The sequence below is a fragment of the Monodelphis domestica genome, chromosome 3, assembly GCF_027887165.1.
Source record: "Monodelphis domestica isolate mMonDom1 chromosome 3, mMonDom1.pri, whole genome shotgun sequence".
NCBI classification, from domain to species: domain Eukaryota; kingdom Metazoa; phylum Chordata; class Mammalia; order Didelphimorphia; family Didelphidae; genus Monodelphis; species Monodelphis domestica.
In genome coordinates, this window is record NC_077229.1 from 199,943,234 (window position 1) to 199,960,368 (window position 17,135).

The 17,135-nt window shown below is 36.5% G+C and overlaps 1 protein-coding gene across 1 annotated transcript; it reads right to left on the bottom strand.

Moving 5' to 3' along the window:
* Positions 1-1,970: 1,970 nt before the first annotated feature.
* On the bottom strand, positions 1,971-15,779 carry EEF1E1 (eukaryotic translation elongation factor 1 epsilon 1). Its single transcript, XM_001377890.5, has 4 exons — positions 15,623-15,779; positions 13,644-13,844; positions 10,625-10,720; positions 1,971-2,570 (listed from the first exon to the last, which is right to left on the bottom strand). Exons 1-4 carry the CDS (start codon positions 15,710-15,712, stop codon positions 2,430-2,432), a joined length of 528 nt encoding a protein of 175 aa, XP_001377927.1. The 5' UTR covers positions 15,713-15,779; the 3' UTR covers positions 1,971-2,429.
* Positions 15,780-17,135: the final 1,356 nt, after the last annotated feature.

A 17,135-nucleotide genomic window follows, 5' to 3' on the forward strand; every position in this document is an offset into this window, starting at 1 on the left:
GGGATGTCTAGAGAATTAAAGAATTTGTTGATTTCATGGAGGTATTGAAGATAGACCTTAGGGCTGGTAATCATGGTGAAGGATGATTTGGAGAAGGAAATCTGATAAGGAAGAGACTAATTAGGTAGATGCTCGTTGGTGATAAGGATTTTTACTTAGATCAGTGATGGCAAACCTTTTAGAGATGGAGTGCTGTGCCCACCCACCCCCAATTGCCGGGTGCATGCTGCTTCCCATTATCTGACACAGGAGAAGAAACATTCCCATTGGGCTGCTGGGCAGAGGGTGGGGGATATAAAAAATGTTGTCAGGCTCAGTGGAGAGGGGGAGGGGAGCAGCTTCACTGAGTTCCTGTTTTTCTAGTAATGAACTGTTGGGGGGAGGGGAGGGTGGCCCTGTGCTCATGGAGAGCACTCTCCATGGCATCTTTGGCACCCATGCCATAGATTTGCCATCACTGACTTAGAACTAAAGACAGAAAAGAGTGGATAAATGCAAATATAATTGCAGAAGTGAAATGAACAAATAGAGAGAAAAGATAGCCAGTTTGTAACAGTGGACTAAATATACATCTCATCAAGAGTAGCATAAAATCTAAACAGTTTATAACAATGTTTCTAGGGAAAATGCATTACAATTTGGGATGAATGAAACAATTGAAGTCAGCTGGTTTTAGCCTTGGCAGTAGGAGAGACTTATCCAAGATAACATCACTTCCTTATTTGAAGTATAGCTGATTGGAAGAGTGAAAAGGTAAGTATGGGGAACAGAAGCTATTTAGGAAAGGAATTCCTTTTTATCTCACAACTGGGTAAGGAACATAAGTCAAAGACTGGATACCAATATTTTATATGTCCATAATACTAATAAGACTTTAAAGTTTCTGGTTTAAATATCCTTTTAGAAAATTAAATATACTTCAGATTAGGGGTTCTTAACCTGGGGAACATTGACTCTTTTGTCAACTGTGTTTTTGAAACCCTCAAGTTTGCCCCTGTCCCTTAGGAACTTGCCTTGGGAGAAGTCCCAGACTGATTTTATCTCTAAACTGAGCAATAGACTTTAAGGTTAATGATCCCAATTTAGATAAGATTAGTAAGCAATCAAATCTTAGGAGTTTCTCCCATTGTAATCAAGAGAACTGTCCCCTATAGTCTATCCCCTTCCTGGAAACATCTTTTTGCATCCAGTGCAAAGCATTAGCCCCTTCCTGTTACTCAAGCTCTGGGTTCATCATTACCTTTTGCCAAGTAGACCTAATCAATCTTACTTTCCTTCTTTGTTCCTGAGAAGGTATATAAGACCCCAAGTTCTGTCATTCTTTGAAAAATGATTTTTGGTAGTGCATTCTCACAGAGACACTGTTCCCAGAGTCCCAAAGCTTTGGCTCTGTGTTTTTTAGTGCTTGACTCTGTGGTGGCCGAATATTAAGAACTTGTCTCTTACCTGATTAAAGATTTGGTTTTTCTGACCATGTTAGTGGTTCTGTGTTTTTTTCCAAGGTGACAACTGCAAAGGATTAGGAGACAGACTAGGGGTGTTTATGTAAAGTTAGTAAAGGAGAAAAAAAATCTTCATTTTGACTAACTTGTATAAAGATGTATTGATAACTTCCTTTATTCCTGTTAGTTACATTAAAAACTTAAGAAGCACCCTCTAGAGTAATGTAACTTGGTTTAGAAAATTTAGTCTGCATTGTATCTTAAATTAGTGAGGAGCCTCTTGGAATTACCCTTTTTTCTTTATCCATTGCATTTTATTGAACACACACACACACACACACACACACACACACACACACACACACACACACACACACACTGTCTCAAGAGAATATATATCATTCTACTTCCCCTAAGGGAAGTTTAGCTCTTAATTTCACCTCACTGAATATTGACTCCAAAAAAGAAACAAAAGACTTTTTTTCAGCCATATTTACTAGATCACATAAATATCTGCAAACAAATAAATCCTCTTTTCCCTTTCTGTACCCTTGGCACAATTTATTAAAGTTTTATAGTAAACTAGTATAAACATTCATGGAGGAAAAAATGAAAATTTAAATATGGAACAGAGGTCAATAAATAGTTAAACAAATACTAAAAGCACTGTAGACTTTTTTACATTAAGATTGAGCCACTGATCAACTTTGTCAAAATAAATTTCACCTAAAAACAAGGCAATTTAGAACTTGATTTTGAGTCAAATTTTAAAAAACTACAGTTGCATTTTTTATCTTAAAAAGTCACAAATTTTTAACTCTAAAGAACAAATGAGACATTTAGACATACTTTGACACATTATCAAAAGTTCTTCCAGTCTGCAAAGGACTGAACATCTATTTGAGTTAGTTACAAGGTCCAGAATCCCATTTCCTTTAAACATTTTTCAATTACACTTCTGTATGGTGTAGAAATCTTGATGATCTTCTAATGAGTATTAGTATAAAGTCTATTCTTGATAAAGACAACACTAGATAGATGTTGTCGGATGCCTGGATAATGCTGAATGTGAGAAAACCAGCGAGACACGTTCAGATATTTCTCCTTTTCTTGAAATGTAAGGTCAACCTAAATGAATTAAAAAAAAAAAAAAGCAAACATATTACATAAGCTCAGTTAATATTAAGAGTAGGTTAAGCTGCAGACTAGTACTCTGAGACCACCACTGAGATTAGTCTAAAGCCCCAACTACTGGGTAAAGGTCTGCAGTAGTTTTCTTATTCAGTTAAAAGCCCATGTATGATTTGAGAAGGTTCAATCAACTGCCAGCTAGTGATGTTCTGACAGAATTTGGAAGGTCTAAAAACTTATGGATGAGGTTGGCATGGGCACTGGATCCCCATTATCATAGAAGTGTGTCAGGCAAACTATAAGCAGGGAAATTCCTTTGCTCCCTTTCTATCCTTGTGACTCCTAAACCAAAATATCTGATAACTCCTATAAGATCATGAGAGAATTATCCTCCTTGGATTGTCCTTTAGATGGACAGAGATACACCTCCTGGATATCAACAAGCTGTATCTCAGACATCCATCTGTTCTTTAAACTATGAGGGTAACCCACTATGTCTTCAGGCAAACTTTTCCCCTGCCCCCTCAGTGTATATACCATTCTAGAGTCATGTCTTCACCATGGCAAAAAGTCACGTTTTCACTGTTGTATAGAGACCCTAGAATTCATGTCATCTGGGAACAGATGGGATGACATTTCCATCCATGCTGTTCCACCTAGGAGGCAGTCTTCTACCTATGTTATCCTCCTGGCCAGATTTAATATTACCTTGCAAATTAAGAAATTTCTCTTTTTATTTTTAAGCCAAGTTTCAGAGTCTTGCATACTCGAAAAGTGTACCCTTCCTGAACCCCAGGGGTTCACCTCAAGTCCCCCACAACAAGGTGAGATTCCTAAGCAAAGGGAAGCTTACAAAGGACCACCATGTGATTTCCCCAATATTTTTGGCAAACTTAATATAAGCATGTTAAACTCCCAAAACAATTATCTAATGAATAAAGCACAACAATCCATAAAGAAGTTTTCATTTAAAGTCCTCTACTCAAAAGATGAATATTAGAACTAGTTGTGATGTTAAAAGAATAATGCTACACAATGAGAGAATTAAATCTAGTGGTGATACTCAGATTAAAATACATTTGAACATATTTGATCAAATAGGATAAGACTATAACAGTTTTTTCCTCCTTTTCCATATAAGATGGTAAGTACTAGATGAATTTATAATTTTCTTTGTATTTCTAGGACTTAACAGTCTATTATACAAAGAAGGCAATTAACATTTGCTGACTTAAAAAAAATGCATCTGAATCCGATTTAAATAAACTCATGCAACAAAAAGTGGAATAGGGAAGAGATGGGAAGGATAGATACCTGTTATCTTAGATGAGCACAGTTAGGTAAGTATTGGGTTCAAATTCAAATAAGGGATTCTGAGTGTTGTTCCTTGAGAAAATGTTTGTTAATCTTTAGAAGTTATAAGGTAGAGGCAAAAGACAGAAAGGTATTAACATAAGCAAACCACAGATATGGGAACATATTTGCTTTCCCCATACAACATTTAAGATACTGGTGCCATCCATGGAAATATTAAATTTGGTATTAGTATTGTTTGAAGAATCAGACAAAATAGTCTTCTTAAGCAACAGAGTAAACATAGTATATTCTTGGTTCCACTTCTGAAAGGTAAGACTGAAAGAACATTTCAAAGGTACTTTCTATTGGTTATCAGTCTTCATTTTTTTAAAAGTAGAAAACAAAATGAATTCAAAGATCATGGAAATGAGACTTAGCAAAGATACAAAAGCAAATGCATATTTCTCCACCTGTTTGTGCCAAAAGAATTATACAGAGCAAAAAGTACTTACTAAGAATACTTAAACAACAACAACAACAAACCAACCCTTACCTTATGTCTTAGATCCAATACTGGGTCTAAGGCAGAAAAGCAGTAAGGACTAGGCAATTGAGGGGAAGGGGTGGTGGTGGTAGTGGGTGTGTGCTACCCAGCTAGGAACTGATCACATTTGATCCCAGACCTTCTGTCTGGCTCTCAATCCACTGAGCCATCTATCAGCCCCCTAAGAATAGTTTTTATAAAATGTAATTCTCATTATGAGTTAACAGTAAAAGTCTCACACCAATCAATATTTCCCAAGATAAAAATTTCATTTTTTTGGATGTCAAGAGTAAAGACAAATTACAAATAGATCCAAAGTACAAAATAAATTTTAGTATCTTTATAGTGCTGTTAGGGGCTTGAGGTAAACCCCTGGGGTTCGGGAAAGGTAGGTCCGATGCCCATGCCAATAGAAAGGCTTTTGTTGCCACTTCTCTCCTTTGTCTTTTCTGATTCTTAATGGGACTCCCTGGGCTACCACTTAATTTATAACAAAAATTTTATGCTTAGTCTATTTGATAGGATTAGCCAATCTATTGTTTTAGTTACCATTTCATCATTTTTATTCAATTCCAAGGCAACAAGTCTATAGTCTATATATAAAACAGCATGGTAGGCTGCTCATAACGCTTCCATATTACTTACAATGGCCCTAAGATTATAATCTTATTTACCATTTTCCCACAAATGTAAGAAAATCCTTTAAACAATAACCTTAGGAGGAAACATTAGCCGGCTTCCTTCACAAGCTAGAATGGTCAATGCTACATTATGGCTGGTGCTTCTAGATATTTTCTGGTTCTTTTTAAGTCTGAAAATTTTATACATTTATTTCTATTCTAAGTTCCAATATAAATTTTAGTTGATCTTATAATGTTTAAAGAATTAGAACTATCTTTCCATCTGGATTACCAGTGACTCTTAATATTATTCCATTGCAAAGAGATACTCTGGGAATAAGTTTTTTCTTCTGATTGGATAAAACAATCAGTGTTCCAGTCCAACAAATATATCTTCTGACTAGCCATGTAGAACTAAAAAGGAGTTGGAAGAGAAAAGAAATGAAGCCTGTAGGGAATTTCTTCAGTATCAGTAGAAAAGGACAATAACTGGAGTGATTCTACAACTTGAAGTATATCTGCATTTTTTTTCCTTTGACTGGGTGGTCTCATTATTTTGCTCAGTTTATAAGTACAGTGGCTACTTGGAGGCCAGTCCCACTATTTATAGGTAAGTTTTAACCTAGGCAGTCTCTGACCTGGTTCAGTATACCTTTACTCAAGTAGCCTGCTAGGGACTGGAGGATGGGCTCCCACTGGCTCATCATACTGTTGACACTTAAGGCAGATATTTGATTGGCTTTAGTTCACTGCAAATCAAATACTCCTGAGCTCAAGGGATCCACTAGCTTCACTGGTAGAAGGGAATACAGGAGTGTATCACTAGTCCTATCTGTAAGGACTTCTGATTATCAAACTGATGAAAATATCTTGTTCTTCTATTTCTTCTACTCTCTTACTCTTCCAAAATCTAAGGGCCAGGCTCATAGCCTTTGACAACTTATCCCTGGGGAATGTCTTTTCTCTTTGTAGTCTCAACATTTGTGCCTGGTATAGAATAGGCCCTTGATAAGTACTCAGTGATTCATTGACTTTTTTTGTTTGGCCCTAGAGGGCAGAATAAGGAAGGTGCAAAAGGTAGATATTGAAAAGAAGTAAGGAAGTAAAAGAAGTAAAATCAGGAAAAACTTGAGAACAATTAGGCTTGCCTGAAAGTGTTGATGGATAACCTCCATTCTTGGAGGTCTTCAAGAAAAGGCTAGATGACTGGCCATTTGATGGGTGTGCTGTAGTGAACTAGTCAATAAGCAATTAAACATCTACTATATGTCAGTCACTGTGCTAAATGTTAGGGATACCAACAAAGATACAGACAATCTCTATTCTTAGGAAATTCAGTCTAATGGGGAAGATGATATGCAAGCAATATACAGGATAAATAGGAAATAAGAGAAGAAAGGCACTAGAATTACAGGGGATCAGGAAAGGCTTCCTGCAAAAGGTAGGATTTTAGCTGGGAATTGAAGGAAGCCAGGGAAGCAAGGAGGAAGAGACAAGGAAGATCATTCTAAGTCTGTAGCTAAGACAATGGAAATAGTTTGGAGTCAGGAGACAGCGTTATGCTACCTATGTCCCCCTCCTCTCTGCTCCCAATCTTTTTCTTCTGACACTACTGTAACATCCTGTAATAGGCTTCAGCAATACAGTACTCTCATAGTTTTCCTCTTATCTCCCTGAACAGTCCCTTGCTTTTTCTTTTACGTCATCCCTTTTCTCTTAAAGATAAATGCTTCTAAGATTCTGTCCTTGTTCCTTCCATTTCCCTGCAAAATTTTCATTCTTAAGACATTGTAGATGATTATTTCACATCACTGTCCACGTAACATTCCTAATGCACTATATGATCAAAAGAGCCTCATGATTTTTTTCATGATTCTTCCAAGATCTTCTAGAATTTGGCCCAATCTGCCTTTACTGCAATTCAACTTTATACTAGTTACTTTAGAGTAAAACAGACATACTCTATCTCTTTTTTTAACTTAAATACTGTTTGCCTCAATTTTCTCAGTGGTAAAATGGGGATAACAACAGCACAAATCACACAGGTTTGCTGTAAGGTACAAATGAGATATTTGTAAAGTGCTAAACATAGTGCATACATAGTATGCACTTAATAAATGCTAGTTTTTCTTTCCTTTCCCCATTGTGGTCTCTCTCTTTCTCCAAGGCCTAACTAAGGAGCCATCTCTTCTATGAATCTTTCCCTGACCCACTGTGTAGAAAGTGACTATTCCTTCTTAAAAATCCTACTGTATGTGACCATTTCCTGGCACTATACAGTCTCCTCTTATTTTTTGTCCCTCATTGATTTTAAGTAACTGAAAGTAGATGTGTTAGATCTACACTTGCATTGCCAGTGCCTTACACAGTACTACTCAGAAGAGGTATTTAATAAACGTTTAACTTGAAACTATGGCAATTATGGAACCTTTTTTTCTTTAGAGTCAAAGAATACAGATCATGAGAATCATTAGGATTTATATAGTATCTTAATATGTGCAAAGTACTTTATAAATATTATCTCATTTTATCCTTGTCGTCACCCTGGAAAGTAGATATTATTACCCTTATTTTTTCAGATGCAGAAATTAATGCTGAAAGAGGTTAAGTGATTTGCCTGGAATCACAAAGCTTTTAATTGCCTGAATTTGAATTTTGGTCTTCTTGCCACCATGTCATGAACTCTGTCACTGAACCACCTAAGGTGCCTCAAATACAATCAAAGCCTCTAATTTTACAAGTGATAAAGCTAAGGACCAGAGAAATGACTCATTTGAAGTCACAAAACTTTTTAAGGGGCAGAGTCAGGCCTAGAAACCAGGTTTTCCGACTCCTGGATCAAGACACTTTCTACTATACTATGCCATAACCTTCCAAATGAAGCATTCAATTCAAGGAGAAACAAGATTCCAATCTGGGTAAGAACAACCAAAGCTCTATAAACAAAATGTTAATGATATGAAGGCCCTAAAACATATCCAGGTATTTGTAGTTCTTCAAATATGCTTTATATTTTAAAATAAAATGATTAGTGGTACCAATAAAAAAAATTATATTTAACTTTAAAGAGTTGTATTATCTTTTTTATAAAATGTAATTACATGAGAAAGCATCCTAAGGTCTTTTACCTTTTTATTTCTTCTGCAAACTAGTCATTTTAATTATTCTTAACTTATATAAAACAGGCCTCATGCTATGATCACAGGTTAAGTACAAATTTGCCTCTATTAGGCAGGAACCCAGCTTTATAAAGTAGCTTTGACACTCTTAATATTCACTATCCCCACTTCGTCCCCCCCCACTTGTTCCTAATATACTCCATCTACCATTGTTTAGTTAAAGAATTCCCTCAAGGTGAAATACTCTGGGTTTGTTCCCAGAATAATCATACTCAAACATTAGTGGCAAAGCCTAGCTATCTCAAGCATTTTCTTTAAAATGAGATGAAGTTATATGACTTCATCTTAGAGTTCTGTTAACTTGGTTAACAGAAGAGCAATTGTAAACAATAAACTCTGGCCCTGGCACTTTCTAAGCGTGTGGTGTGGCCCTGGACAAGTCACTTAACTTCTCTAAAACTCTATCAGCAAAGTGAGAAAATAATATGTGCATGAATTGTCTTCGAGGGCAATTATGATGAGATCTTGATATCTATAGAAATATGAGCTTTATTTTAAAATGGTCATGAGCACACAATGAACCAGGAAAAGTAAAAAAGAATTTTTCAGTGACATTCTCTTCCAGTTAAAATTAGTTATTGTTCAAGTCCGAGCTTTAATCAGAATGATTTTTCAATTTTGAAAAGCTAAAAAGAAGCAAACAAAAACATAAAACACTAGAAGCCCTCTGGTCTCACTGTTTAATTGTGTTCTTTTAAATTCTTAATCCTTAGTCAAGACTCTAGTCTATTTATCTTGCCTATTACTTAAAGAATCAGTTAGGCGTTTTCAGTAATGAGACTTCTCCCTACTTGTGTAACCCTGGGAAAATCACTTAATCCCAATTGCCTAGCCCCTATCTTATTTACTATTGATTCTAAGAAGGTAAGAATTTTAAAAAACAAACAAACAAAAAACAGAAAAGAAAAAAATCCCAATGATACTTCTCCCAGAGGCAGATTAAACAATTTTCATAGGTTTTTTTTTTTAAAGATTCCTTGTTTCTTTCCTGTTACCATGATGTTTGTTAGACCATAAATGAGAATTTATGTTGTTCTGTTTGCTATTTCATGTACACTGAGTTTATAATACTCTTCAGGGGGAAAAAAAAGTCCATGTCATACTTTATTCCATTGTTCACCATGCTAAGAAAATAAATCCTCAATAAACTCAATTTTGTTATCAACACAAATCACAAAAATAAACATCAAGAATCTGTAATTTCACCAGTATGGGGACCTTTAAAAAAAACCAAAAAAACAATTTCAGATGATAATCTTTGAGAAAAGCCTGATCCTGAAAGATGTTATGTGACCTACCTGGAGATAATGCCAACACTGCTAGGTTTTACTAACTCTGTAGTTAGCATTCTAACCATTATACCACTCTCCTCCCTCTCTTATCACTAGCAGAAAGAAGGGACTATGATAAGCAATAATAAAAAGGAAAATACATAGACCTTGCCCTCAGTGTTACCTATAGATCTGGCTGATTACCTGATGATCTCTCTCAGCTAAAATCAAAGAAATACTAAATTTTAGAGCTCCGCTCCTCATACTATGTCAGGAACCTTCCTGCACGAGAGATGCCTCCTTTCTTGACTGGTGAGCACCTTGCCCAAACTTCCATTCAATGAGGCATCCAGGCCATGGAGGCATCCAGGCCATGATCACTTCAATCTTGGCTCCTGGCACATAGTGTCATTAAAGAAAATTAAGCCTCAAAGAAATAATTGATGAGTTAATGTTACATAACTAATTATTGCAGAGCTAGGACTAAGAATTAGTACATTATCTTTTAAAAAGGTACATAAGTCTGAACTCTTTTGTTCCAAATAGTGAAGAGTCCATTGGTGAGATTAAGAGACTTCACATTAAATCTAATATTATAATAATTACTAGCCCTTGGAACCTTGATGTTCAAGATACTCTCTGCCTCAATTTCCTCATCTGTAAAGTGGGGCTGTCACCACGTTCATCTACTTTACATGTTCATGAGGAACGTGAGACAAAGTGGGGGAAACTACTTCTAAGTGTACGGTTTAAGGAACATACAAATGGCATTATATTCTGCACAAACATAAAGTTTCTCTTTTTTCTAAAATGGAATGTGGTAGTGTAGTAGATAGAACACTGGGACTGGAGTCAGGAAAACTTGAGTTCAAATTAGATACTAACTAGCTATATGACTATGGAAGGCATTTAATCTCTGACTGCCTCAATTACTTCATCTGTAAAATGATAATAATAGCACCTATCTCACACAGGATTTTTGTGAGGATCAAATGAGATATTTGCACATTCTTCTTCCAGCTTTACTGTTTTTCTTGTAAAACTTAATCCTATAAAACAAATTCAACTGATAAACACCAATATCCAAAAAAAAATTACTTATTTTAAAATTAAGAGTTCAAAAAGTCTAGGAAATACTTACTATGAAACGATGAAGCCCGTAGTACAATAAAATATCTGCTAAAGTAAAATTATTACCAGTAAGGTAGACTTTATCTTCAAGATATGAGTTAAGATCCTAAGAGACAAATTAACAAATTACAAATGAGAACAGCAAACAGACAGCATATTGATATACTCTTAATAATTTAGGAAAATCATATTTTCTAAAATTCAATTACTCAGCACCCATTTTGGACATTGACAAAAAAGTAGTGGAAATTTGCTAACTGTAAGCTCATCACTCTTAGCTTTTATTAACTCAAAAAAAAATAGCCCCTAGCAAATGCTTTAAAATTTTCCCCAAAACATAAAAGTTTATTTTATAAACAAAGGCTCATTAAAAATCATTCAAAGTAGATTTCTTCTGAATGCAGAATCCAGACACTGTAATGTCTATGCCCAGGATGGCAAACCTATGGCATGTGTGTCAAAGATGGCATGTAGAACCCTCGCTGTGGGCATACCTGCTATGTCCTACCACAGTACATTACAAGAAAGCCAGAGGGACTTCGGGTGGAGCTGTTCCCCTCCCCAATGTACCGGAGGCCATTCCTCACTTCCCCTGCCCTTCTACCCAGCACCCAATGGGAGTGCTTCCTTCCTCCCCTAACTAGGGTAAGGCATTAGGGGCTGGGGTGGAGAGGGTGTGTGTGGGATACAGCACTCAGTGGAGGAATGGGGGCAGGGTCTGGCACTCCATCTCTAAAAGGTTTGCCATCATTGGTCTATGCTATAAGACACAGTGTCAGTAAACAACATGTTAGGCTCTTCTAATAATGCTGACTGATTAGGGGTAATGGAAGCATATCCTACTCCACATCTGACATCTATGGCATATTGATCAGTGTTAAACTGTCATTCATGAAAGATGATCATTTCATTCTTACAGCTCTTAAAATTCTCCATGACTTCTAAAGCTTAAAAGACTTTCCTGACAAGGAAAAAAAATCATACCACACCAAAGGGTTGTTCATACTTTTAAGAAGTTTGGTGGTGGGGCAATTATTTTCTCCAGGCAAAAGGCTCCCTTATAGAAATGTGTATCTTGGAAAATTATATTTGCAATATTACATAGGCCCAGGTGAAGAAAAATCACTTTATTTCCTGGGAAGAAAAAAGGCAAAAAAGTTATTGTCCCTTCCACTAATTCATTTATATGTGATTTTAGTAGGCATTAAAATTCCTAGTATCATAAAACAGAAAGTGTTAATAATGGGGGCAGCGGGGTGGCTAAGCGGATTGAGAGCCAGGCCTAGGCTGAAATCTGGCCTCAGATATTTCCTAACTGTGTGACCCTGGGCAAGTCACTTAATCCCCATTGCCTAGCCCTTATCACTCTTCTGCCTTGGAACCAATACACAGTATTGATTCTAAGATGGAAGGTAAGGGCTTAAAAAAAAAGAAGTGTAATGACAATATATTAATGTGCTTTTAAAAAATGTTTTACAAATTGACTACAATAGAGTATACATTAAGACTTTTCCCAAGGGTTTCTTTTAGAGATTTCCCTCAAGATTAAAGAAAACTATTGAAGTATGGAAGAAGTACTCAGGCCAGAATATTACATTAAGTAATAACGAGATGCTAAGTCTCTTCTAAAAGTATAGCTTTGTCTCTATCTACCGTTGCAAATTTCTTAAAAGAGGATATGGGCAGATAGAACTCATCAGTCTCATTGACTATAAGCTTGTCTATAGATTTAAGCTCTTTTCTCTCCCCCAAAGTATAAAGCTTATAAATGGTAAATGAAAAAAAGACTGCTGGGAGTCAGAAGAGATTTGAAAAAGATGGGATATGTTTAAATATGCACGTAGGAGGTGTGGCAGAAATAAAAGAAAAACTGAGAGAGAAGATATAGAATAATCTAAATGTCTTTAGGAAATTTCCATAATTAAGTTGTAGAATTGGAGATGGTTCATATTCTAAGGATATGCAATGGGCTAACTTCCATTGTGGTATATAAAAGAACTTGGTCTTTAGTTTGATTTTTTCTAGAGTAGCTAAAAAATTAATGAGGAAAAAATATTAGCAGATTACTGCTTTGCATTGTGCGTATTTTCTAAGCTGTGAAAAACATTAAAATTACAGTAAATAGTAAAATTGTTCCTTTTTCTGCAGAAAGCAAATGATTAAACACAAATTTCTGGACAAATGATTTAAATGACATTTTCTCTGTAAATGTGTGGTAATATCTTCTAGACTAAGAAGTTAGAAAAAATCCTGACAAAAAATAATCACTTTCATTTCTAGCTACTTTTGAAAAACAGGTTCATTATAAATATGAAGAAAAATGGTATTTTTAATGCCTTGCTGTTTGGGTTAAGAGATGTCTGTGGTCTTAACTTTGCCAAGACACCAATAGGAAAGGGGAAAACCTTTTTGGGGGCAATTCATTATTATCAGAGAGCATATTAAAAAAGTTACTCACTAATAAAAGCAATTTCATGCAATAGAGACAAGGCATTCAGGACCCTTGAAGGTCAATGAAAACCACAATAATTTTGAATGACCTTCATTAACAGAAACTACCTATATTTCATGTACAAGCTGATAACAGGAAGGTCTAAATAATACCTGTAGTAGGCACACATGTGTTATGATTTGTTTTTTTTCCCAGATATAAAAATGTTACTACTAAAATATAAGTAGGGAATATACTTTGAGTTGTTACTATAAGTATATTCAAATAAGCATCATCATAATATAATGTTAACAATAATTATTAGTATTTGTGTATTGTCTCCTATGTGCTAAATGCTTTACAAATATTGTCTCACAAGCTGCTATTATCTCCATTTTTCATCTGAGGAAACTAAAGCAGACAGGCCAAGTAATCTGTGTAGATTCACACAGCTAGTAAGCATCAGAAGTCAGATTTTTCCTAATTGGAGCCCCAAAGTTCTATTCATTGTACCACCTAGTTGCTCCTATAATACAGAGTAGTCAGTTTAAAAAAACAAACCTATTTATTCTAATTGATAAAGAGGAATGATCAATACCTTCAACATATTTCGTATTTCATCCTTATTGGAGTGTCCATCAATTCGAGTTACTCTGTATTCTAACCACTGCTGAACAACTGCTTTCTCTTCCGCTGTGCTTCCCAGGAGATGTTCTTTGTTGGCTTGCTTGACCAGATGAGCAGCAATAGTAGCCAAGCCTGTTAAACTTGGTCCATTGTTCGTCTGAAGAACAGGAATCTGAAAGGAGAAATAAAAATCCTTTATACAAATCCCAGGAAATTATGATTAAATATTTAATTCTTCCCTTTAAGTAGCTCAAAACTACTTTTATTTAAAAAATGTTTATATAGTGTTTTACCTAATTTTTTCTCATTTGAATCTCACAACTGTAGTAATGATTATCTTTTGAAGTGGAGAAATCACAGGCTCTGAAAGGGATTTAATAAGTTTTCAATCTATGATCCAAGGAGTTCCACTATTCACTTAAGTCAATTAAGTGATACATCTTGGTCTACAACATAGATTTCAGACGAGAGCTTTTTAAAGCTCACTGCAGGGCAGTTGGGGGTTTCAGTATATAAGGAGTCAGGCCTGGAAAGGTGAGGTCCTGGGTTCAAATGTGGCCTCAAATATTTCCTAGCTGTGTGACCCTGGGCAAACCAAAAAAGATATAAAAATAAAACAAAAATCTGAGCCTCCATTTCACATAAACACAATCAAATAAATCACATTCTCTCACTGGTCACATACAAAATGCATCTTATTTTGCATATTAGTCCATAATCTGGTAGAAGTTGAGCAGTATTCTTTATCAGTCCTCTGGAATCATGAATCTGTAACATTTATTTGATTTAGAGTTCCTAAGTCTTTCAAAATGGTCCTTTTTCCTAATACTGACATTATAATACAAATTGTTTTCCTGGCCCTACTCACTTCACTCTGCACCAGTTCATAAAAGTCTTTGTGGGTCTTTGATACTCTTCCTTTTTTTTTTGACAGCACTAACGGGAAACCATTACATTCATATATCACATGTTCAGCTATTCTCCAAGTGATTGTGTATCTTTTCAATTCCTGCTTTTTTTTGGTGTGCCAATTACAAGGAGCTGCTATAAATGCTGCATATGTATTAGTCTATTTGTTTTAGACCTTATAATACATTATTTTTTTCACTAAAGATGCCTGGAAAACTCAAGTAACATTTTGCAGATGAAGAGAGGAGAGTTCAATACTTCCCCCTCTTTTGCATCCTAATTCCCAAAACATAAAAGAGATCCCCTCTCCCCTTCCCAAGGGTGAATACTTGGTTGTGGTGATTGTGGGCAAGTCATTTAACTTATTTCTGCCTCAGTTTCCAAAATCAGGGTAACAGCACCAGCCTCACAGGGTTATCATTTTCAAAACACTCTTCCTCTCAAAACTGCTTTGAAAAAAAGCTATAAAAACGCAATTACTATAATTATGAAAAACTTAGGGTCAATTCAACTCTCATGTCTCGTGCCCACTTCTTTTTAACTTGGCCATGAGGGGGATCAATTTCATATTTTACCCCAAAAGTCATGTCTCAAGTGATAACGAATTTCAAAAAATACGTGTGTTCAGCCATAGAAAATGCTTTAAAAACTTATTTGTACTCAAACAAAATTCTATGCTCCCTTGGCAAAGAGATGCAATAGACAACCTCCCTCCCCCATTCACTTTCATTTTCCCAGAGTCAGGTGAGGAAGAATTTCTAAGAATAGTTTCAGGTCAATCTCCCCTAACCCGCCAATGCTAGGCTTCCACAATTTGCAAGGGATCGAGGTTATGGACAAGGGAGGGGGAGGGATAATAGTAGGGGGGAGGGATAAGAGGGAGAAGGGGAGGAAGCACGCGCCCTGCCACTCCGCACACACGTGGGGACCCGGCTCACGCAATCCAGGAAGCAGCATACTTCCAGTCGCACCTCGCGCCCTCCCAGCACTTCAGAGCCGGCCACGCGCTCGCGCCCTTTCTTTCCCCTCGCGCTGCCTCACCTGGCGCTCGCCTTGAGCGCTATACTTGTTCCCTCTCCTCAAACCCAGCAACTTCTCCAGTAACGTCAGCTCTTCCGCCGCCGCCGCCATCTTCGAAGACTTAACCGAAGTGGAGGGGCGGGGTACAGCAAACAACGAATTTTCGTACTGGAGGTGACGCAAGGCACGCCGCCCAATCGCCGCCGACTATTGGCTGGACGGAGGAGGGCGTGTTGAACGTGCTTTCGCAGAGGAGGAGGGACTAAGGGCTTGGTTAGGGCGGGGCTGAAGCCTTGTGGCGTGGGTTTTACCGTGGTATTTTTCTGGACCTTCCTCCGGGTGAAACTGCTGCAATGAAGGCCTTTGATTGATAATTATTTTTTTGTGGTCCCCAGTATTAAAGACAAAACGCACATCCTTATTCTCTGGCCTGTCTTTGCAGTCTTATTCTATATTCTTTCCCTTGCCAGCCTCTTAACTTGTTCTCTAATACAACCATTTCTAGCTGCCAAACCTTTGCACAAGTTACAACCCCTTACCCCCCAACCTGGAATGTATTTTCTTTACCTCTGCCTTTTAGGACTAGTAGCTCCCTACAGGGCCCAACTCTGGTGCCGTCTTTGACACAGCTTTCTCGATACCTTTAGATTTTAGTGCTCTTGCTCCCTATTGAAATCACTTTGTATATGCTGTGTGTGAATTTTGCAGATGGCAAGGTCTATTTGTTTTTATCTTCCTATCTTCACTTAGCACTGTTTTATGTTTAGTGAGAAAACCAACATTTATTGTGTCAAGCTCTTTCCAAATATTATCTCACAGGAGTCACAGAATTAATTACCCAGTGAGGTAGTTTATTCCCATTTTACAACTGAAGAAACAGTTAAATAATTTAAGTGTTTTTTTCCTTAATAGCTAGTAAGACCCAGAGGTAAAATTTGAGTGAATTTAGGAATTACTAATTCTTACAATGACCCAGTGTAGTAGTTATTATCCCAATTTTACAGTTTAGGAAACTGAAGCAAACAGATTAAATGATTTGCCCATACTCATAGCTAGTAAGTTCTCTGAGGCCTATTTTGAATTCTGGTTTTCCTGATTTCAAGATCTGTGCTTTATGTACTGTGCCATCTAATTAGCTCCTGCTCTTAACAAGCTAACATTCTAATAGTGAGAAAACATGTAAATAATTATGTGAATGTAAAATATATACAAAATAGATGGAATGCACTCTGAGAAAAAGACATTAGCAGCTGAAGGGACTAGAAAAGGCTTCCTGGAATAGGTGAAATTTGAGCTAAATTGAGAAGGAATTCATGGAAACTAAAAAGTAAATTAGATACTACTGTGCTGGTAAAGCTCTCCTGGGGGGGGGGGGGGCATACTTATAGCTTACTTTAGATATAAATGTCATTATTAACATTTTCTCCATTTCTTAGGCATAGGAAATCAAGAAAATAATAAATCAAACCCTGATTTGTAATATTTGTGATGAAATGTGAATGCTCATTTTGGAAATCTAAGGAGTCTCCCCAAG

What these genes read in the sequence shown, in the direction of transcription:
- EEF1E1 (XM_001377890.5), bottom strand. Translation starts at nt 15,712, where the DNA reads ATGGCGGCGGCGGCGGAAGAGCTGACGTTACTGGAGAAGTTGCTGGGT. An exon ending in GCGCTCAAGGCGAGCGCCAG is followed by an intron (nt 13,845 to 15,622) that starts GTGAGGCAGCGC and finishes TTCTCCTTTCAG; the next exon opens with ATTCCTGTTCTTCAGACGAA. An exon ending in AAATACGAAATATGTTGAAG is followed by an intron (nt 10,721 to 13,643) that starts GTATTGATCATT and finishes TTTGTCTCTTAG; the next exon opens with GATCTTAACTCATATCTTGA.